The following is a 24,675-nucleotide window of genomic DNA, read 5'->3' as shown; positions in this document are numbered from 1 at the left end:
CATAAAGGACGAACTTTGAAATTTACTCTTTAATGAAAGAAGGGTTGGGCTTTTCCTTTGGCTCTGGTCACGCACACGCACTGCACATAAGTGTGTGTGCTGTGTTTTTGTTTTGGTTTTTAGAAATCAAGTTTAACCTACTTGACTATTTTAGTCCCTCATGTTTAGCTTGTTATAAAAATGACCATAATTCAGGATTTCATTATTTAATCAACTTACCATTAACTAGTTTAAATGTTCCTAGTTAATATTTCACAAGATTATAATCAAGTTTTTATGTATATACATATATATATATATATATATATATATATATATAGGGTGGGAGTTGGCTACAAAGTCCATTTTTCCTACAAAGTGTACAAAGTCATAAAACACCACAATTTCAGCCATAAAACATACTCAAACCCCACAAATAACAATGCAAAGATTACTAAAATGCCATATTTGTGGGTTTTGTGTTATATTTTGAATGATAAGGCTTTGATTTTCGAATGACTAACATTAGTGTGTTTTATGATGATCATTATGTTGTGTTTTATATTAATAGTTCTACGATGCTGTGTTTGAAGTTTTTATGGAATTCTAGGGTTTGGATATTGTGTTTTAGTGATCTTCACTCTGTTATTTGTGGGTTTTGAGTGTGTTTTATGGTTGAAATTGTGGTGTTTTATTACTTTGTACATTTTTTTAGGAAAAATGGACTTTGTAGCTGAACCCCACCATATATATACACTTATTTATATTTTAATATTTTTTGGGTGTAAGAGAGTCATATAGTATATATTGGTTAACTCCTTAGAAAATGAATTTTCTATCTTTTCATAATTGTATACTAATAATAGAGAAACATAATGAACAGTAAGTATATACTTGTTTTAAAGGTTTTTTAATTGTGTTATTTAGTGGTTTTTAATATGTGTTATGTGGTTTTTTTATATATCTTATGTAATTTGCGTTTGTTTTTTATCGATGTAATTCATGTGTCAGTATTTTTTGATCATATCAAGATTTTTTTCTCTGTGGGTTGCTGTAACGAGTGTATGTGGCGTAACAAAACAAACCGATACCGATCAAATTCCCGCCGTGTTGGTATATTTTTATTCATATCATGATTTGTTTCTCTGTTGTTTGCTATAATAAGTGTTAATACTGTAAATGTTTTTTATTTGTGTTATTTAATTCCCGCCGTGTTGGTATATTTTTGGTCATATCATGATTTGTTTCTCTATTGTTTGCTATAACAAGTGTTAATACCATAAAGGTTTTTTAATTGTGTTATCTAGTGGTTTTTAATATGTGTTATGTGGTTCTTTTATATATCTTATGTAACTTGCGTTTGTTTTTTATTGATGTAATTCACGTGTCAGTAATTTTTGATCATATCAAGATTTTTTTCTCTATGGGTTGCTGTAACGAGTGTAGGTGGCGTAACAAAAGAAACCGATACCGTTAAAATCCTACCGTGTTGGTATATTTTTGGTCATATCATGATTTGTTTCTCTATTGTTTGCTATAACAAGTGTTAATACCGTAGTTAAACGAACTGATACCCACCCACCACGCAACGCGCGAATTTAATAACACTAGTTTTTTTTATCTTGTTTTCTCTTCACTTATTATGCCACTTTTTATGGTATATCATGATCTTAAATGACCATGAGTCACGTTTACATTCATGACCATGATCTTTACATTGATTATATTATATTCTCACAGGGAATTGACTACAACCAGTTGGAAGATTTGATGGTTTTTCATTAAAATATCATTATACTATTTGGTAAGAATCAAACATCAATTCAAAACATGTCTCAATATTCTTTTTCCAGTATTGCTAGTTTAGAACATATCATCTCATAAATATATATACATGTATCTTTTCTCCACTTAATATCAGTTTACAAGTAATTCTATGGTTGAGTTTATGATTCTAAAAATATTCACTGATTTAACATGTTAGGTTATGGATTGTGGTTAGGTGAAAGGTGGAAAAATGCAGCAATATAGATGCCACATGTGTAGCGGTGGTTTCACCTTTCATCTAGATGTGTTGTTGTAATGTGAAATGTAGGAAGTGAGGAATAAAACAATTCAAAATAGAAATACTTAAGTGGAGCTAAATGGTTGGTTTGTGAATAAATTGATAATTAAACAACATCGCCTTCATGCCCACGACCAGCCTCACCCCCTTGCCCCTAGCGCCTCACCCGTGGTGGTGTTTCACGCCCTAGTTGTCCACGTGGGTGGTTTTGCTCTCCCTACAACACATAATCTTACAAAAAGTATCTGTGAATGCATTCCTAACGAGATTTAGAAACTAGACAACTCTTTTCATCATATCTTTGTTTAGATTAACTTTAATTTTGTTCTTATCAGATGATGTGTTTACACTGTTAACAATCTCTCCAAAACTATTTTATTTCATATAGTAAGGTTTACCATATGTATGGCAAGGCATCCTTTTCCTTGTCATGTATGAATCAGTATTTTGAATCAGATTGCAAACTTATTTAAAAAATTTAGTTAGCTCCTTTTTAGTCATTACTCTCTCCATTAGAATTTTTGTATTGATAACATGAGTGAAAAAAATGTAGTTAGCTCCTTTTTAGTCATTACCCTCTCCATTAGAATTTTTGATAACATGAGTGAAAAACGCTAAAAGTGAAATAACATAAAAAAATATAATACTGATCTCTCAATAATTATTAATAACAAATAACTATATTATTATCTTTTAACAATAATACATGTACCTCAAAAATTCATTAATTTGCAGTCATGTCATGTTCACCCTAAGTAGTTAATGCCGGTAAAATATATCGGATATCGGTCAAGGACTGAAATCAATATTTAACATATGGTTATCGTGATAGGATACCGATAATTTTAATATCATGTTAAATTTATATATATAGCAATTTAACACTAAGAATTAAGTATACTCTCCTACCTTTAAGTAATTATTCAAATTAACCTTTTGCAACTTGCAAAACACTAATAATTGTAGCAAGTAGTAACTGACTAAGACTTAAAACACTAACATTTAACACTAACAGCTAACAACTAAGACTTAAAACACCAATAGCAACAATAAAAAGAAAGACGAATGTAGAACTAAGAAGAAAGATAATGATATCGGAACAATCGGTGATATATCAGACAAATATCAGTCACTATCGCCGATAATATCGGTACCGATATTCCGACTGATATTTTGCACTGAGATCTCGACAGGGGACCGATAACCGATATATCATTGATATATCGGGATATTAATTACATAGTGTTCAGCTCATTTTCTTTGGTGAAATGGAGGATTACAAATTTACAATACCTTAAATCAACATATCCCACCGACAAATCCATCGAATACCACTAATAATTCTTCACAGACAGGTGGACTTTCGTCTTAAATAAAATTTAAATGAGAAGTAACTTTTATTAAAAACAAGTCAAAATCTACTCATTATAAACTTTGGATTATCACAAATTCAAAATCAAGAAATAAAGTTGTGGGACACCAGAGTATTAATATTCCTAACACATCAAAATCACTCTATCTATTACCAAGTCACAAAACTTTCCGAGTGACATGAAATTCCGTTGTTACATATCAAGGGGAATAAAACCAACAGCAACCAAAAGATGAAGGTCCAAATCCAAACTTATTAACTTCACTAACCTTTGACTTTATTTGCCCTTTCCAAAATTACCCCAAAAAACAGAGAAACAAAATGGATCGAAAGGCTAAAACTCCTTCCACTATCTTTTCCAAAACACCAAATTAGGGTTTGAACTTTGAACAAAACCCTAATCAAGATTTCAACACAAAACACAGATCTGTTAACCAAATCCTCCAAGATTTGATTTTTCTGATACCCTTTTGAGGGTTCTATAATGGGTCATCCTCTCAATCCCATAAACCTCATGCTACTCATCTGGGTCATCTTCACTTTACACTGCTACAACGTCGTTTTTGGAAACGATTTGGACAAATTGGCGCTAATTGAGTTCAAAAGATCCGTATCCGACCCGTCTGGAGTGCTGTCAAGCTGGAGCGAAAGCAATTCGGATATATGTTCATGGGTCGGAGTCTCTTGCGGGTCGGATTTTCGGGTTGTGGGTCTGAATATTACAGGTGGAGGTAATATGGGCTTATTTACTTGTAACAAATATGATCAGTTTCAGTTATATGGGTTTGGTATTAGGAAAAGTTGTTTAATTGGTAATGCTAAATTGATTGGTAAATTGTCATATGCAATTCCAAAACTTTCAGAACTTAGAGTTTTATCACTACCTTTTAATGATATTAGTGGTGAAATTCCTGATGAAATTTTTGGAATGAAGAAGTTGGAAGTTATTGATCTTGAAGGGAACATGATTAGTGGCAGTTTGAGTTCCAGTTTTAGCGGTTTGGAGAGCCTAAAGGTTCTGAATTTAGGGTTTAATCGGATATCCGGGGAAATACCCGAATCACTGTCGAGTTTGAAGAAGTTAAAGATTCTGAATTTAGCTGGAAATCGAATAAACGGGTCGATTCCAAGATTTGTTAACGAGTTTGATGATTTACAGGGGTTGTACTTGTCGTTTAATCAGCTTTCGGGAAAGATCCCGAGTGAGATAGGGTATAATTGTGGGAATCTTGAGCATTTAGAACTTGCTGCGAATTTTTTGCTTGGAGGTATTCCAGCCAGTTTGTCGAACTGTACTAAGTTGAAGTCGGTTTTGTTGTATTCGAATATGCTCCAGGAAGAAATCCCGGTTGAGCTTGGCCGGCTTAGAATGCTGCAAGTTTTGGATGTCTCGAGAAACAGTCTTAGCGGGCCGATACCGAAACAGCTTGGAAACTGTACTGAAATGTCGGTTCTTGTGTTTTCAAACTTGTTTAACCCTGTCCCGAACGTCGGTGATTCTGATGGTGATGTTATGCAGACTGAATTAGCACGTGCTGAAGACGAGTATAACTATTTTCAAGGTGAATTACCGTTGGAAATTACCAATTTGCCCAAGTTGAAGTTGCTATGGGCTCCAAGAACGTCTTTAGAGGGTAGTTTTCCAAACAATTGGGGTGCTTGTAAAACGTTGGAGATCGTAAACTTGGCTCAAAACTTATTCACAGATGAAATTTCAACGGGGCTGAGTGTGTGCAAGAAGTTAAAGTTTCTCGATTTGAGCTCGAACAAGCTGACCGGCGAGCTGAGTGATCAACTTCCGGTTCCGTGTATGACGTTGTTTGATGTCAGTAAGAATCATTTTTCAGGGTCAATTCCGTCTTTTCGTTACGCTACCTGTGAACCGCTTGATCTCTCATCAGTATATTCAAGATATTTTGCATTTCAAGCTGCGAAAGATGGCGGAAGTGGGAATCTTGCGGTAATTCATAATTTCAGCGGAAACAACTTCACAGGGGCGTTGCGTTCGATCCCCATTTCTCCAGGAAGAACAAGAAAAGCGGAGAAATTCGTTTATTCGTTTCTTGCGGGTGAAAACAAGCTCACGGGTCGGTTTCCAGGCGTTCTGTTTGATAAATGTTCTGAATTTGAAGCAATGGTTGTTAACGTAAGCTCAAACCGGTTTTCGGGTGAGATTCCGTCGAATATCGGTCGAATTTGCAGGTCTTTGCGGGTTTTGGATGCCTCCGGGAATCAAATAGCGGGAACTCTTCCTCTTAGTTTCGGTGAATTGAGGTCTCTTGTCGCTCTTAGTTTGAGCCGAAACATGTTACATGGAGTCATACCCGTTAACTTTAGCAAGATTAAGTATCTAAAGAACCTCTCCTTGTCGAGCAACAATCTTACGGGCCCGATTCCCGCAAGTTTAGGAAAGTTGGAATCGTTGGAGGTTCTTGAACTGTTTTCAAATTTGTTATCAGGCGAAATCCCGGAGAATCTTGTTAATCTAAGAAATCTGACCGTTATTTTGCTCAACAACAACAGGCTTTCTGGGCGGGTTCCCTCTGGTTTTACAAACACTACCAGAATGGTGAAATTCAACGCGTCGTTCAATGAATTCTTGGACCCGTTGCCGGAAAACGTGATGGCAGCCTCATCTTCAGGACAACAGCCGAATGAACCGCTTGCAACCGGGGGCGATTTTGTAAATTACTCTAACTATTCAACCCCGTCACCGAAAGGCGGGAACGGGAACTTCAATTCGATCGAGATTGCTTCGATAACGTCGGCTTCTGCTATATTTGCGGTTCTTTTAGCTCTAATTGTGCTGTTTTTCTGTACTCGATGGCGGCCCAAGTCCGTGGCCCACGGGTCGACCCAAAAGGTTGTTACCGTTTTTACCGATACCCGGGTCCCGCTTACTTTCGATGGTGTGATACAGTCGACGGGTAATTTCAATGCTAGCAATTGTATCGGAAATGGTGGATTTGGGGCTACGTATAAAGCCGAGATCTCGGCCGGATTCGTGGTGGCGATAAAACGACTGGCGGTAGGACGGTTTCAAGGTGTACAACAATTCGACGCAGAGATTAAAACGTTAGGGCGACTCTGACACCAGAATCTCGTGACGCTAATCGGATATCACGCGAGTGAAACCGAAATGTTCCTAATCTACAACTACCTTCCCGGTGGAAACTTAGAAAAATTCATACAAGAACGGTCAACGAGAGCCGTTGATTGGCGAATCCTTCACAAGATCGCATTGGATGTAGCTCGAGCCCTCGCGTATCTTCATGATCAATGTGTTCCTCGTGTTCTTCATCGTGATGTGAAACCGAGTAACATCTTGTTAGACGACGACTTAAACGCTTACTTATCCGATTTCGGGCTGGCCCGACTTTTGGGCACATCGGAAACTCACGCCACCACCGGAGTTGCCGGAACATTCGGTTACGTGGCACCAGAATACGCGATGACGTGCCGCGTATCGGACAAAGCTGACGTGTACAGTTATGGTGTGGTTCTTCTCGAGCTTTTATCCGACAAAAAGGCGTTAGACCCGTCTTTTTCATCTTACGGAAACGGGTTCAATATCGTTGGATGGGCGTTGATGTTACTCCGTGAAGGACACGCGAAGGAGTTTTTCACGGCAGGTTTGTGGGACGCTGGCCCGCATGATGATCTGGTGGAGGTGTTGCATCTGGCGGTGGTTTGCACGGTGGACTCGTTATCCACGAGGCCCACTATGAAGCAAGTGGTACGGCGGTTGAAACAGCTTCAACCGCCGTCGTGTTAGTAGGATATATAATGTTAGTATTGATTATTGATAGCTTTATTGATTATGATTTGTAAATTGTTGTATATGTTTGTTGACAATGATTGGACTTGCAAGAGATGAAGATCTGTTGCAGTGTAATTTCTTGCTTCTTTTTTTCTGTATAAACTTTTGAAAACCAGTTTGATTTTTATAAATCACAAATGTTTATTCAGGGTATTTGTTGGTTTCTGTTATAAAAAGATGATCAATGAAAATGTTATGAATTGAATCAAGATATAAGAATGTTGTGAATTTAAGAAAAAAAATAAGTGATATAATATGGGAATAGCTAAACAAATACTACTGAACAAACATGATTGAGATGCTATTTAGTGTCATACTGGCCATATGGACGGTATTACATGGGCGAAACATGGTCATATGTGTCGTATGAGAAGTAAATCATGTATATGATGTTTTGAGTGAGACATCCACTGACAAACCCATTCAGTTCGCCTTGTCGTATGGCCCGTGTGATGTAACAGGCGGGCGGTGTACACTATTTGGGCCATGGAGCCATAGAGGCGGTGTTTCATTATCATACCTGAAAAGGGTTGGGGAGAAAATCACTGTAGGGACCACGGGAAAAAATGGTCATATAGTCGTGTGAGGGCTAAATCATACGACCCTATTCCGTATGATGTTTTGACTGACAAACAAATGACTAACGTGACCATTGAGAAACTCATACGCCTCATATGACTTTTTTTTAAACACAATCATATGACCGTAATAATGTGATAGGATGCTTGTATACTATTTTGGGTGGGGTTGGTGTTTCTTTAGGGTTTCGGTTTATGGGTTTCTAGAATTAACCTGAAAAAGTTGGCTTTCCAAATCAGAAACCCGAATAGATCCATCGCTGGCCGGAGATCCAACAGACGACAAGTTAGCAGATCAACTGATGATATACTAAAAGGTTTAAATCCATTGTACAAATTTTTTTGTTAGCAGATCAACTGATGATATATTTGAAGGTTTAAATCCATTGTACATTGTTTTTGCTTTCAAAAAATCTGTGGACTGTGCTGCCAACCTTTGGGCCTCCCAACACCACAGTCTTCTAGCCCAATAACACCTATTTTGGGTACACAGAGCAGAGTGAAAGTTCACTTGAGCCCAGTAAACAGAATTTATTTGGACCTAATCATTTTGCTTCTTGGGCTTGGCACAACCGTCCTAACACTTTGGGATAACTGCCAGTTTTTGGATACTTGTTAAAAGGTTGGCTCATGAACTTTTGGATACTTGTTAACCCTCAAGGTTCGTCACTGCAAGAAATTATATTAGTCTTGACAACATGCACTTCGCATCTTCTAACTCGTATTAAAACTTATTCGATTTTTTTTTTTTATCTTAAGTAAACCTCAGCTAGCTAAAATGATTTGATGACAACAATATCACCAACATGAATTTGAGAGGAGTGTGAATTGTACATATATGTATATAACGGTTCATTTTTACTAAAATAATAGCGGTTTGCTTAACTGATTCATTTGGTCAATTTAATTTGTTGATGTATGTAACCATAACCAAACAGAAAAGGTTGGTTATCCAGGGTCAGAATGAAAGCCCACCTTAGTTGTGTAAACCATGAAAACCCTTTCTAAAAAATATGTAACAAACTGTTCTTTTTTATAAAAAAATAGGACATGTAATATTTATATATAATTTTCAATGTTCTGAGCAAAAAGAAAAACCTCCAAAAAGTTCCAAATAATTTTTATTATTTTTATTTTCTTTACTTTTATATGTAACAGGTGGTACACAAGTGTGGAACAAAACTATTACACACTTATGTAACAGTTGTTAAACTTAATATATATATATAGGGTTGGGCTATATAGAAAACCCTATATATATAAAAAACCCTAGAAAACCCAAGCTCCCGACATTTTTTTTTTTGAAAAAAATAACACATGTAATATACATGTTTTTAAGACTTTTGGGCCAAAAAAATCAAAAAAGCGCCGAAGGGATATTTTAAAAAAAAAAAAAAAAAGTTTCAGCGAATTTCAGGAAAATTATGTCTTTTTTGCTTAACACGTGTTAGGAGCTGAAATTTGTTTATTTTTTTTAAAAAAATCCCTTCGGCGCTTTTTTGTTTTTTTTTGCCCAAAACACTCTAAAACATGTATATTACATGTGTAATTTTTTTCAAAAAAAAAAATGTCGGGAGGTTGGGTAAAAATGGCTTCCCATTTGGGTTTCCAGAGTTTTCTAAGAATTTTAGGGTTTTTTATCTAGCATTACCCAATAATATATATATATATATATATATATATATATATATATATATATATATAGATCGGTTAACGTACAATATTCCTTAACGTACGATGCGTATGAAATGAAATTACGCACGTCATAAAACTCAAAACCCTAATCACGCATGTTGAAAAAACATAATTACGCATGTACAAAATCAGAAATCACACATGGGGTAAAACCCTAATCACGCATGTTATAAAACTAATTACGCATGCTATTATTTTATCTCGTACGTGTTGTACGTTAAGGGATATTGTATTTTACACTTTCACTATATATATATATATATATATATATATATATAGGGATGAGTTAAAATGAGAACTACTATGAGTTGTAAGAACCATGAGAACTTTTTGATCACCTGCGAGTTGCGCCAATTTTTTTTTTCACAAACGTAGATGCAAAAAAATATGGGAAAAACTCTCTTGTGGAAATTGAACCCAGTACCTATTGGTTCTAAAGTCTTATCCCTCCTCTAAGATGTCACTAGCCTATAAGACTAAAGGGTATGGGGGTCGGCTGAGGCCCGGCTAGGACCGGCGCCGGTCCCCCACACCGCCCCACTGGGGCTCGGCTCGGCACAACCGGCACCCCACAGCCGGGGTAGCCGGTCCTCCATTTCAAAAAGTAGCCGTTATGTTACGGCTTTATTAATAAAAAAAAATTTCCTTTTTTCTATAAAAACACATATTTTCACCATAATTTCCCCACTTTCAACCCAAAACCCTCTCACTTTTATACCATTTTCTCCCCACTTTTATAAAAAAATTATCTTTTCATCCACAATGCCATCTAATTCTTGGTGGCCCTCGTCTTCGGATGACGAAGAGGAGATGTTTTTCAACAGGATTTGGTAGAACATATTTGGAACAACGTTAACATCGGGAACGGTGACGGAGACGGAGACGAAGACGAGTAGTGTAATTTTTTATTTTTAGGAAATGTAATTTTTTTTTGGAAATGTTTTTATTTTTATTTTTAGGAAATGCAATTTTTTTTTGGTTTAAAACGAATTTATTTATGTTGTATTTATTAAGTTAATAAAAAAATTAGGAAATTATAAAATATTAAGGTGGGGCCCAATCCTCCACCCCCCTCAAAAGTGAAGGAGGCCCATCCCCCACGAGCCGATGATGTGGCGTCTAGGTGGCGGCCCATCCTCGTGGGGATGGACCTCACCATATCCACTAGTCTAAAGTCATGGACAAACCGGTTATATAATTAACGGCGCTTATACCTATAATCCATCCTCAACCAATCACACTAAATCATGTTCATGTGAAATTCATAGTCATGAAAAAAGGTTGATGTAGAAAAGGGTGTAGGTTTGGTTGAATAGTTGCGCATGCGGATCACAAGTCATGTCACGGTGAGACCATGTTATGTGTTGTGGTTCGGTCCCATCTTTTACTAGATTTAGTAATCATCTACCTTCCACTCAAACCCCCCACTTTTATTCTTCTGGTAGACACACATTCCTTAATATTAATATTTTATGAAAAACATGTTTTATAGATGTTACTGTTAATAATTTCTTAAATTAGTCAAGTTGAGTCTATAAATAATTCTTTCTATAATAAGTATTTAGTAGATAAAAGTTAACTATATTATATATTTTACACAATTCTACATTTCTACAATCTTATAGCTTTAATTTTTTTAGTTTGACTCTCCGAAGTCTAACGACTAGATGATTTTTCCGTTACATCATACGAGAGTCGGATGAGGATGAGCTAATAGGTGGGGAAAATAGAGAAAATTAGGACTAAAAATTGAAGATAGCTTTTTTTCTTTTCATAATATGATTAAACAAATATTAATATACAAGTAGGAGCAAATGTTTAAAATTTAAAACACTAGTGTCAAAGACCCGCGTGCTACAGTGGGTCTGTAATTATATACGTAATTTTGATAAACACACTGACCAAAGTAATGAAATAATACCCACTTTATAGCATTGTAAGCCCACTCATTGTGACGCTAAAAACAACTCAATTTCAAATAAAATTTATGTTGAAACGTAGGAAACTTTTGGATTAACATAAAAATAGTATGTATCAAATGTTATTAAATAAAAATAAAACTTAATTTAAAAAATAGAAAGAAAAAAATGTGTATTACATGAGTTATGAGTTGCACAAATTTAGTAGAAACAAGTTTAAAAAGTAAATAATTAAAATTTCACCTTTTTTTTACCATTGAGAATATCACTTACATTTAAGTAGACCAATTTTTAAGACCCATGTGCAGGGTGATTATTTTTAGTGTTATTTTGTTAACATGACAGTACTTGAACCAGTAAATTTATTTGAACTCAAATTTTTCATTCATACTTGCCAAGTTACATCAAAACAAAAGGTAGACGGGCAACAAGCTGCGCCGCCACCCCTTTCTGAATTGCAAACCCTAATCTGCCAAAGACAAAATCCCGTCCCCCTGGTGCCGGGAAAATTTAACTATGCAAACAATTGAATCAGTTGTTAATTAACAACACGTCCATCATTTAAAAACATTCATTTTCTCTAAATTTTATTTTATTTTACTAACATTCTTACATTTCTAAAACGTCATATTTTTTCCATTCACATTTCTTAGTTAAATTATTTATTATAACAAACAATTTTTTTATTTCGTATTAGTCAATATAATAACATACATTTGAAAAATATAATAAATATGTGTATATATTATGAATTTGGGGAGGCTTTGTGGTCGTGGACATTCACCAGTAGTATGTTTTTCATTACCAAACAACTTATTACATGTTTTGAAAAAAAAAATGATAACATGAATTACAAAAACTTTGTAGACATTCGACATCAATAGTTTCACCAATCCATATGTATTCAGTGCATGACCATCGGATGTGTCATATGAAACGGATGCATGATATATGCGCATTTTAATTTGTATATAAAACACCTCTTTTCTCTACATGTTTTCTTTTTTAAAAGTACATAAATTGTTGAAGATGCATTCAACAATTCATCTGAAAAGTTATTTCCTCATTTGAAGTAGTCATTTAAAATAATTATTAGAGAACATTAAATCTACTAGAAAAGTAGTTATTCCAAAGATGATAATCTCTCTCTTCACGACCCCTCAATTTCTATACTACCTCATTAAGAGAAGTACGACTTTTACCAATTTGGTGATTTTACATTGTGTACACATTTTGAAACAATATATTCAAGAGAGCCAAACTATTTTAGAGGAGGTAAACTTGCGCATTATCCAAAAATTTAAGACATCTTAGGGGCATTTTAGTGATTTCGGCACATTTGTAACCTATAATTAAGATGCCATGTGAAGAGTCTAATAACTATATAAAGCAAATATTATGAATTATTATTTTTAATGTGTGACTATCCACATGTGTTCATCATAATATAGTGACTCTCCATGTACTTAAATCTCATATTTGTAAGCTGAGGCTTGTGTAGTTCATGCTTTACATCAATAAGAAACCTATTCCTCATTCTCTCTTCCTTGACTCTTTCTATTGTGCTAACAAAAGTAGTTGTTTTACTACACGTTATCAGCACGACTTACTTTTGAAGTTGAGGCATATTATCGTATGGTAAGTCAACACCATCTAATTTACTTGTTTTTGTTCATTCCCTCAAGAGTAAACTGCCATTTTGGTCCCTGTGGATTGTTCACTTTTGCCACTTTAGTCCAAAACTCAAACATTTTAAATTTGGGTCCATGTGATTTCACTTTTACTGTCATTTTGGTCAAAAAAAAAAAATGAAATCACGTGATATTTGGCTAATAAAATCCTGTTATTTTGTCCTTTTACTCAGGGGCAAAATGGTCAATATAAATTTATTGTAACACATTATTAATTAAATTAAATATCCCCCTTGATCTCATAAAGCTCAGATTATATCATCTTCCCCAAAAATCTTCTCCCAAACCCTCCCAACTACGATCATCTTCGCCGTGATCATCTTCTCCAATGGACGATTACGAGGATTTTAGCTGCTCTGTTCGAAAAGAAGGCTCCGCTTTTGATCCTGATGTAAAATACGGTACGTATTTCTGATTGATAACTTGGAATCTTGTTGCCATTTTTTCAAAAATCGTTAAGGGAATGTTGAATGAACCTTTTTTTTCTTATTCTATAGCAAATCCGCCTGAATTATTCACCCTGAAAGTTCACCATGGTGGTGATTTCACTGATGAAATTGAGTTTGAATACGGCGGGGGTCAGGTAGACTATGTTGATAATGTGAATTCTGATCTTTTTTTCATTGATAGTTATGAATGATATGTTGTTAGCATTAGGTTATTCAGAAGAGGATGTTGTGGTTTACCATTTTAGGGTTCCTGGGGAAGATTTAATGGTAGGTTTAAGGCCTTTAGGTACTAACAGTGATATATTGAGAATGCTTAGCTATGTTGAAACAAACAAAGTGCTAGGTGTGTATATTCAACATGTCAACAAGTTTTCTAAAAAGGATGTTGAAAAAGAACCTAAATATGTAGACCTTAGTGATGAGGGAAGTTATGAGGATAGTGATAAGCAGGATGAAAATAGTGAATGTGATAATGTTGATGGTAGTTTTGAAGGATCTTGTGAAGGTAGTGCAAGTGAAGGTGAAAAGGCAGAAGGTGTACAGACTACCCCTAGCAAATGTGTAAAGTCTACAACTAGGAAAAGTGTAAAGGCTAAGAGTAGGAAAGATAGAACTGATAAGGTGGGTTAGGAAGAGGACGAGGATGATGAAGATCCAGACTACATATTTGATAAAGATAATGTAGTGGAAGATTATAGTGTTGATATGAATGAATATAAGGATGCAGTAGATGTTGACATTAGTGAAGAACATGAACAAGATATTGATGTAGATGAAAACAATGACCAGGTTGATTTAGATGGTTTCGAAAGTTTAACTAGCTCAGATGTTGACACAGCTCTTGAAAGAGCTTGTAGGAGTGTTAGGAAAGACAACTCTTGAAACAGCTGCAACTGTTGTGTTACAAACTGTCAAGACTGAGGCTGCAGAATATACTGTCATTTGGACTGGAGGAACAAAGTTTCAGGTGGGCACACACTTCAATGATCACCAAGACCAAAGAGTTGTGATATTGGATGAAAGAACATGCTCCTGTAGAAGATGGGATCTGACAGCATCCCATGTAGACATGCAGTGGCATGTATCTGGAACATGGGATTGCATGAAAAAGGCGATGGAGTTCCTAAAAAATGGGTGCATCCAGTGTATTGGATAGAGGATTGGAAAGAAGTTTACAAACATAATGTAGAACCAGTGAATGGCAATGACTTGTGGCCTAAATCTGCATGCCCAACAATTTTGATCCCTCCAAAGTATCATGTCCAAATTGGGAGGCTGAAGAAGAGAAGGAGGAAGTCTGCACAGGAGGTTGCAGAGGGTAAACTTGCATCTTCACTTGAAAAAAAAGAAGGCAAAGGCTGCAATGGTTGTTGAAAAGGTAAGCAACAACATCTCTGCAACTGGTAAGTTGCCAAGGAAGGGAAACTCTGTGACACGTCAGATCTGTAAGATGTTGGGGCATAACAAGAGGAGCTGTGGAAAAAACAAGAGGAATGGGGCACACGCACAGATTGGGTCACAAGCACAGGAAGGGCCACATGCTTAGGTTGTTGCATCAAGAAGTTCAGCAAGTATATCTTTTGACTGAAGTTGATATTTTTGCAGTTTGTCCCAAACTGTGATGTTTACAGTTTGTGTCAAACTGTTTTGATAGAATAGTTCATGTCAAACTGTTTAGTACTTCTATTTTGGATGTTAAACTGTAACTTTTGGTTGTTTGGTATTATACTTCTATTTTGGTTGTCAATGTTAATGGTTGTTTGGTATTGTTAATGTTAATGGTCATTTGCATATGTGTTTTGGACATTTGCGGATTACACTTCTGTTTTGGTCATTTATACATGTGTTTGGACATTTGCGGATTGCACTTCTGTTTTGGTCATAAGCATCCAGCACTTCTGTTATGGTCATTGGTCATTACCACATTGTACATGTTTTGGTATTAACACATTGTTTGAACATTAGGTGACCATACTTGCAGCTCATTTGCACTAAACATGTATTGGTCAATAAGTTAGTCATTCCATTACAAAAGCCCCATACATTCCATTAAAAACTTACAAAATACCATATTTGCAGGTCATAGTCGATAATATAGACCAAACTTACAAAAGCCCCACAAAAGCCACATCCTAAGCAGACTTAACATCATAGACCATGAACAAGAACAAACTGAAACCTCAGATAAGTTTTAGCATCTTCTTCTCCTGAGCCAATTTTTTTGCTTCTTCTTCAAGTTTCATGTTCCGAGTAAACATCTGTCTTGCATTCTCTTCGTGCCGCTTATTAGTGTCCAACAATGTAAGAATCATCACAGCAGGGTTCTGAATCTTCGGTGGCTCAGCCCAAGCAACGAATCCACAACTTGTTGGTTTGTTGCAGTGATGAAATCGACGACCTGGGTTTTGTGTTGTCAAGGATGTTCTCAGTTGGGTTGGGGCTCCACATGTGCATACCACATTGTCAATTAGCACGGTTGTAGGGGGATAAGATGATGGATTAGGGTTTGGGTTTAGGAGAAGATGAAGATGATATCTGCTTTTATAGAGTCAAGGGTAAAGGGATAATTTAATTAATAATGTATTATAATAAATTTATATTAACCATTTAGCCCCTGAGGAAAAGGACAAAATAACATGATTTTATTAGCCAAATACTAGATGATTTCATTTTTGGACCAAAATGGCAATAAAAGTGAAACCACAGGGACCCAAATTTAAAATGTTTGAGTTTTGGATTAAAGTGGCAAAAGTGACCAAACTTCAGGGACCAAAATGGCAGTTTACTCCTCCCTCAAAGAAAACCCATATTGTAATTCATACGGTTTTGGGCTGCATTGAGATTCATATACATTAATTTTGTCTTGATTATTTGAAAACATTCACAATATCATAACTCCTATAATTTTGGGTTATGTGAGATTTACTACTACATCAAAAGAGTACAGTATTTCTTAATATAATTTATCTTATTATTACTTTCATAAATGTCAATTTTTCCGTAAGTTTGATTCAACATCACACCTCAACGTCATAAATTTCAATTGTTATGTACAAATATTAAGTGTGGTAATTTATCCTCTTACAATGGTTGTGTTAGTTGTGACTTGTTAATATTTGATGCTTATATTTAGTAACAATAACATACAAAATACATGGTTATTTCAAATGTGATAAAGCAATTTTGAGTTTTTTTCCCAAAGTGGTGCTAGGGGGAAAAATATTTACCATTTTAGTGTTCCTTCAAAACTATTTACCAAAATAGTGTTTTCTCTTATTTTTTATTTACTTTTTTATTAAGTCAATCGTTTATTAGATAAAAAAATTGGAAAAATAGCAAATTTACTCCCGTGCAGAATTCAACATTTCGGTGGAGTCATTTTTTGTTCTTTTATGATATTTTTTTATCTTCTTATTTTATTTACCATTTATTTGTTTTTTTTTATTTTAGTTTTTTCAATCGTGAGTTTTATTTTTCTTAATTTATTATTATGAGCTTAACAATATTTCATTTTTTAACAACAACCATGAATAATCTAAAATAAATCTAAACAATGAAATAAAAAACATGACAAAGCTAATCAAATATTAAACTTGACGCATTACCGGTTTCAATATCAAATACAAACAAAACTAAAAATGCCAAATAAAGTCGAGTGACAACCGATCTCAATTTCAAACAAATTAAAAGAAAAAATGTCAAAAAGTCCAACCAACTTAGTGATCGTTATTCGTTCTTCTATGCTTAGCGGGAAATCTTGCCCGGTTATGGCCAGGTCGTCTACAAATACCACAAAGCACACTTCTTTTCTTCTCTTTAATATCCATTCCATTCCGTAGCCTTGTTGAGCGAGGACGACCCCTTTTATCTCGTTTTAGATCTGAATTGGGAAGTAATTATCTAATAGATGATGGTTGTGGCTAATATGCTTCATGAGGGAGTGGCGAAAACTCATACGACCAAGTAGCACAATAATCAACAATTGAGTAGCATTTATGAACATATTGCCAAGTGTTTAAAGAAAGATTGGCACATGCACTCAAAACATGAGAACATGGATACTTGAATATCTCCCACTTACCACATGTGCAAGTTTTTTGTTCCAAATTAACTATTTGAACATTTTTTCCCTTTTGAGTTATCACCTCAAATATTCCTTTTTGTAGGTTAAATGATCTTAAAGAATGTGCACTAGCTTTTGACATCAAAGCTGCCTGTTTTGCAGCAACATGAGGAGTATACACATCTCCGTTAGCTTGAGCACTAGATCCCATAGGACGCCTTACATCAAAATAGTTAACCAATCTATAAAATGTAAGTTGAACACATGCTGTGATTGGTAAAAAACGAGCACCTTTAAGTACACTGTTGAATATCTCTGACAAGTTTGTAGTAAGCAGCCCATATCGCTTACCACCATCATGTGCAAGTGTCCATATATCAAGTGCATGACTCTCAAGCCATTGACGAGATTGTCGATTTATTTTCCCAATTTCTTCCATAATGGAGTTGAACTTTCGAATTTGATTTTGACTCCCAGTCCCAGCACGGTAAGCTAAAGTTTTCAGTTGTGAGTTGCGAAACTTTTCATTACCGTTGTTGATAAAATGCCTTAAGCAATAACTGTAGACAAGCTTTAAAGTGTGAGTTGTAAAATCAATACGATGAAGCTTACAAAAAAAAAAAAAATACCTGTGAAAACCACGTGGCTCCTACCAAGGTGATCCTTGCTCATTAACTGCCTTTAAGATTCCCGCATGACGGTCGGATATTACACATATCCCTTCACGATCTTTCACCACATGTTTCTTGACATGAGCAAGAAACCAATTCCAGCTAGCATAAGATTCAGTTTCAACAATAGCAAATGCTAGCGGCAATATCTGATTATTACCATCAACTCCCATTGCAATCATCATCTTGCCTTTAGGCTTACCATACAAATGTGTGCCATCAATGCTAATAACAGGTCGGCAATGCTTAAATCCCTGGATAGAAGGAGCAAAATCCCAGAAAACACGTCTAAATTCCACTTGATTTACATCAGTTTGTCTTGAAATGCACCATTCAACCATAGTCGCTGGATTAAACCTTTGTAAGGCATATAGAAACTTAGGTAAAAGATTATAAGATTCCTCCCAATTCCCAAATACTTCTTCGATTGCCTTCTGTTTTCCTACCCAAACCTTCTTGTATGAAGGAGTATAGCCTAATTTATCAATTATTTCGGCTCTCAAAGCAGTAATACTAATAGAAGGTTGCTCTTTTATTAGGCGTTGTATCTCTTGAGCAATCAAACTTGCATCTAGATTTGGATGGTCTTGGGTAATCTTATAATGTAAACAAGTATGCGGACCGGTATACTTTACAATTTCAAAAGTTCTGTTTGATTGTTTACTTGCATGAAGTTTCCATTTACAACCAGATTGTGAGTGCAACGTACATCTTATGCACCAAGTACCTGGGCGTGATTCCACCACCATAAAATGCTTATGTGCCTTGATACAATAGAGTTTGATAGCTCTAATAAGTTCTTCCTTGTCGCTGAAAGAATCTTTTCCCAACTCACGAGTCAAATCAGTTTTATTCCCAGAGCCTGTTACCGTCCAATTGTCATCCGCACTCACATTTATTTCTTCTAAATTGGTGTAAGTTGAAGGGACTTGAATGTTATCATCTAATGTTTCATCTTCAATCTCATCCTCTTCTAACAAATCATCCACATCGGTTTCAGTTTCATCCACATCGACATTATTCACAACCGCAATTTGAGAAATTGTGTTAAAATCCTCATTTTGAATCATATGTGATACAACATTAACTTGGTTCATTCTGAAAAAAAAAACACTTACAAAAGTTAACTATGAAATAAAGGATTCAGGAAATTTTAATATCTTTCAAAGTGATACAACAATAACTGGCATTCTGTACAACATAGATGAGTTTAACATAATAAATAATGGGTGGTATATTCACAAACAAACAAAATTTACACATGTACAGATCAATCGATGGCAATGTTGTTATTAAAAGATAATCAAACTTGGTGGTATATTCACAAACAAACAAAATTTTCACATGTACAGATCAATCGATGGATATATTATTATTAAAAAAACAATCAAACTTTGTGGTATATTCACAAACAAACAAACTTTTCAATGGTAAAAATATATAAACAGAGAATCGTATTAAGATAAACGATCAAAAATTGTGGTTTAAACTAAACCCTAATGCAATATTGTTTCAGATGAGATGATTATGGAGATACCTGTTTCGTGATCGATCTATGTTCTCGTAAGGACGATTTAGTTGGCTGTGATGGAGTTCTGCCATGGGGAAGAGAACATGGAAGGGTCAATAGTAGATGGAGGTATGGAAGTGATAACTGAAACGTCGGAGGGAGGTTGCCCCTTTTCTCATTTTTTATTCTAATAAATAAATGAGTTATAATAAAAAAAAGATGGAAACACTATTTTGGTAAATAGTTTTTAAGGAACACTAAAATGGTAAATATTTTTTCCCATAACACCACTTTAGGAAAAAACTCAATTTTTACATATATTATTGGACAAACATATTCATGTTTACGAATGATTTATGAAAAAAAATAGAAAAAAACTATTCATTACCTTATTTTATGGTAGTAAAGTTAAAGAGGATTATTTTGATTATTTATGTCAGTTTTTTATGATATTTATTACATACTATCTTAAAAAAACGTTACTAAGTTGGTTTACTTGTTATACCTATGAAAATAATATAACTTGATTCATCATTATTTTACTGGAGAATATCATGTTATCTTTTTTATTCGATATCACATAAATTACTAATAAGGTAGAGGAGCTAGATATTTTGATCTTGAGTTGGAAATTGTTACTGTGGATTTCTGTTTGCTGACCACCAAATTGAATATAGTTCTTGAGGGATATAAAATATGAAGAATGAATGAGAAGAAAATTATGCTAATAATCCACGGGGCCAAGTATGTCTTTTGTGGTGGTGGATGAATATAAATTACGTGAAACCCGTCACATAATGTGCGCAAAAAAAATAAAAGTACCCGTCGCAACGCATAGGCATTCCCACTAGTATATATTCTATGTGTTGCAACCCCCGTCCCCTTATCACCCAGGAACGGGCGGCCGCGAGATCAGATTCAGTGGTATCGGTGTTTATCATTATTTGGCAACGGAATTTACATCAGGACCGTAGTTAGGAAATATTTTATCAGAGTAAAACACCACATTTTATATTAATAAATATATTGGGATAAACCCAAGTTTTCATTACAACTGATTTATAGGGATAAACTCTATTTTATTGAAATAAAACAACTTCTTTATTTAGGTAACTTTTATAGCCACTTTTCCAAGCCTTCAGTGCTGTCCAGCTGACTTCTATTTCGCTTTCACATTTTGTTACCCGAAACGCCTTTAAAAACATTTTGTCAGTGGGAAATACTGGTGAGTGAATCTCAATTTAATCAAGACAGGTTTTATCAGTTTTACAGTATTGAGGGCGATCTCGCAATTACATTTGTTTATTTTTCTACTTTAATTACCACCCACGGTACTGTCAACCCGACTTGTGGTCATGTTACTACTCACAGTGTAGTAACAAATTTTGTATACAAAACCCCAACATACCGATGATAATTGCAGAATTACAAATACTCAATCACTGTGAAATATAATTTAAACAATTGAGGTTTTGTAAAAATAATTTGCAAAAAGGTTTACAAAATGGAGATTACTCACATTGCTAATTTAGGGTTTTCCTTTGTGATTTCCTGGTGATTATCTATTAATTACACAATGCACAGGCGTTAGTATTATAACCCAATATTTACATTTATTATACCCTCCCTGAGACAGAACTCCAACGACTACGTCGGGCAGAATCTCGACAGCCGTTACGGAGCACTAGATCAATCGGGTAGCGTATCTAATATGCAACCGGGGGTTAAAATACTTACAATGAGGCAGAACTTCGTTAATTAGGGGGTATAACTCCCGGGTATAGTGATTGCTATGTAGAATTGAGAGAGAAAGAAGAGTTGTGAGCGTCAGAAACTGACTGTCGAAGCTCCCAATTTATAGGAGCTGATTTCGAGTTCTTCGCGTCCCGCGTAAGCCGAAGGCTTAGCCTTCGCGGCTCGCGACGTAGGGTTGTAGGGTCATGGGGTTGCTCAGTCATGAATATAGACTCGACAAGTGGCGACACGTGGCACCTCAGGGTGTCGTCTGATCTCCTAGCTGTCGCGGCCCGCGTAGAAGACCATGAAGGTTTTCGCGGCCCGCGAGCGACCCCAAATTCTTGTTTTTATTTTATTTTTATAAATTTAAAGTATTTAGGGCCCACTTTTAGTATACGGGGTGTATTTTAAGGCGTATAGGGATCTTATAATTATTTTAGGGGTGTCAGAAATATTTTAGGAGGGTTGTTATATCCTCCCCACCTTGTTTTAGAACTCGTCCTCGATGTCTACTGGAATAGGTATGGATATTTCATCGGCATCTCTGACTCAAGCTTCCAAGTGTATTCTGGTCCTCTTTTGGAGTCCCATTTTACTTTGACTAATACCAATCTTTTGTGTTTGAGATTCTTGACTTTCCTGTCTTCGATCTGTAGAGGCCTCTCTACAAATTTTAATTTCTCATTTACATCTATATCCTTAAGAGGCATTACTAGTGATTCATCAGCCAAGCACTTTTTAAGATTGCATACATGAAATATATCATGTATCCCTGCCATCTCCTCTGGAAATTGTAGCTGATAGGCTATAGGTCCTATTCTTCTAATAATCTCAAAAGGTCCAACATACATGGGGCTTAGCTTTCCCCTTTTGATGAATCTTACCACTCCTTTCCAAGGAGAGACCTTTAATAATACCTTGTCTCCTACTTGAAATTCCAACGGTTCTCGCCTGTTATCAGCATAACTCTTTTGTTGATCACGTGCTACTTTCAGTCGTTCCTTGACTTGAACAATCTTGTCAGTTGTTTCTTGCACTATCTCAGGTCCAGATAGTTGCTTTTCTCCAATTTCTGCCCAACAGACTGGAGTTCGGCACTTTCGTCCATAAAGTGCTTCGAATGGTGCAGCATTGATACTGGTGTGATAGCTGTTATTGTAAGAAAATTCTATTAAGGGTAAGCGATCGTCCCAATTACCTCCGAAATAATTACACAAGCTCTAAGCATATCCTCCATCGTCTGAATTGTCCTTTCGCTTTATCCGGCCATTTGGGGATGATAAGTTGTGCTTAGATTTAGTTTGGTTCCCATTTCTTTTTGGAAACTTGTCCAAAAATGAGAGGTAAAACCGCTATCTCTATCAGAAACAATTGATAAAGGAATTCCATGTAATGAAACTATTTCATTTACATATAACTTAGCTAACTGTTCCACACTGAAGGTTTCCTTCATTGGTAAGACATGAGCTGACTTAGTTAGCCTGTCTACAATCACCCAAATTGTATCATTACCTTTTCTTATTTTGGGCAATTTGGTAACAAAATCCATTGTTATCAATTCCCATTTCGAAACCGACATTTCTAATTGCTGCAACAAACCTGAGGGTTTCTGATGTTCAGCTTTAACCTGTGAACAGGTTAGACACTTGGCAACATGTAACACCCCGAAAACGGGTTTGGTAATCAAACTCCGTTAATACTAAAAGACGGGTAAAGTACCGTTAGTAGCTAAAATAACTAGGTAAATATTTGGATTTAAATAAGAAATCCTAATATTAAATACAAGAGAATCAAAGTTTTAAGGGATTGAATTTAAAAGAGCCCGAGTTAACGGGACTTAAAATAAAACGGGTTATAACTCTTGGGACCCGCCAAGTAACTAGGAATATTAACCTGGTTAGTTAGTGTCTTGACATAATAGAACGAATATGGTTAAAATACCCTTTAAATAACTTGGTAAAGTATAGGGACCAAAGGTGACAAACTTGAAACAAGTTTGTATTAAATAAAACATTCAAACACCAAAACACACACCTTAAGTGTGTGTTCTGGTCGTAATTTGCAAAGGAGCCAGGGAACTCCATGGCTCAAACCCTAACTAGCAAAAATCAAGCAATTGAAGGGGCAAATCAAGTCCAAATCAAAATACGAATACGAATTAGTGATCTCCATTGAAAAAGGAGTTACGAGTTTGACTCTGACAAGCTAGGTAGGAGCTTGGAAATGAGCGGGTCAAATGGATACAAGTTCAAGTATGAAGCTCGCAAGGATGCAAGGTAAGTATAACTTACACTAGTCATATATTTTAGAATGTTCTTTTGTCGTATTGACTACGAATAAGACAAATGGTAATTTAGTCACACATTGACAATAATCGTTAGTTTTAAAAGACGCTTTCCCGCGTAAGACATAAAGAGCTGAAAGTGGTAATAAACGGTTTATAAATAAAATGAGCATACGGTGTTAAAAGGAGCGAGTCATGTAGATGAGATGATAATAAATATTATCTCGCAAAGATAAACGGTCAATTCGGCCAAACGGGTCAAAAGGTGTAGACATCACCTTTTGACAATATCGACTAATGATTCGGGTGTCGAGTTATATGTTTACAGGAGTAGATATCCAATGGATACTCGCATCGCTCTTAATTAGCAATTATAAAGCAAGGTATTAAACCGGGTTAGTAAGTTGATCCGAGCCAGGTATGTATAATAGATTAACTCATCATGTAGAACTTGAAGTTCTATGAAAGTTAGGCAAAAAAAAGGGGCATTCGGTTACCTTAATAGGTAAACCGAAGGATTTAAATTATAGACAGAATGTTTTGAAAACAAGATTTGGTTAAAAATGAGAAATTAGAATCAAACAACAGGTTTGTTTGTTAAATCACAAACGGGTCAAAATTTGGTAAGAAGGGTAATAAGCTGAAGACTTAAAAGTCTTAAATTTTGTTAATCCGGATGTTGGATTTTAACTCCATGTGATGGAGAATTAAATTACAAACACGTAGGAAGAAACGGTAGGTCAAACGGACAAGCGGGTTGAAAGATACGAAAGTTTTCGTGTCAAAAACGGCAAAAATGAGAGTTCTGATACAGGGGCCACCGTAACTTACGGTGCCCACCG

At 35.5% G+C, this 24,675-nt stretch overlaps 1 protein-coding gene, 1 long non-coding RNA gene and 1 pseudogene across 2 annotated transcripts; 2 read left to right on the top strand and 1 right to left on the bottom strand.

Moving 5' to 3' along the window:
* Positions 1-3,687: 3,687 nt before the first annotated feature.
* LOC110924404 lies at positions 3,688-7,311 on the top strand (annotated as a pseudogene).
* Positions 7,312-17,488: 10,177 nt separating this feature from the next.
* On the bottom strand, positions 17,489-19,904 carry LOC110924041. The gene is made up of 3 exons (XM_022168084.1): positions 19,840-19,904; positions 18,285-19,400; positions 17,489-18,191 (listed from the first exon to the last, which is right to left on the bottom strand). Exons 1-3 carry the CDS (start codon positions 19,902-19,904, stop codon positions 17,489-17,491), a joined length of 1,884 nt encoding a protein of 627 aa, XP_022023776.1.
* Positions 19,905-23,665: 3,761 nt separating this feature from the next.
* Positions 23,666-24,311, top strand: LOC110921981. Its single transcript, XR_002582750.2, has 2 exons — positions 23,666-23,825; positions 24,162-24,311. It is a non-coding gene; the product is annotated as an uncharacterized LOC110921981 (long non-coding RNA).
* The last annotated feature ends 364 nt before the right edge of the window (positions 24,312-24,675 follow it).

Source organism: Helianthus annuus, chromosome 17, assembly GCF_002127325.2.
Source record: "Helianthus annuus cultivar XRQ/B chromosome 17, HanXRQr2.0-SUNRISE, whole genome shotgun sequence".
Classification (NCBI taxonomy): domain Eukaryota; kingdom Viridiplantae; phylum Streptophyta; class Magnoliopsida; order Asterales; family Asteraceae; genus Helianthus; species Helianthus annuus.
Note: the sequence above shows the minus strand (reverse complement) of the source record. Positions and strands in the feature narration are given on the sequence as shown.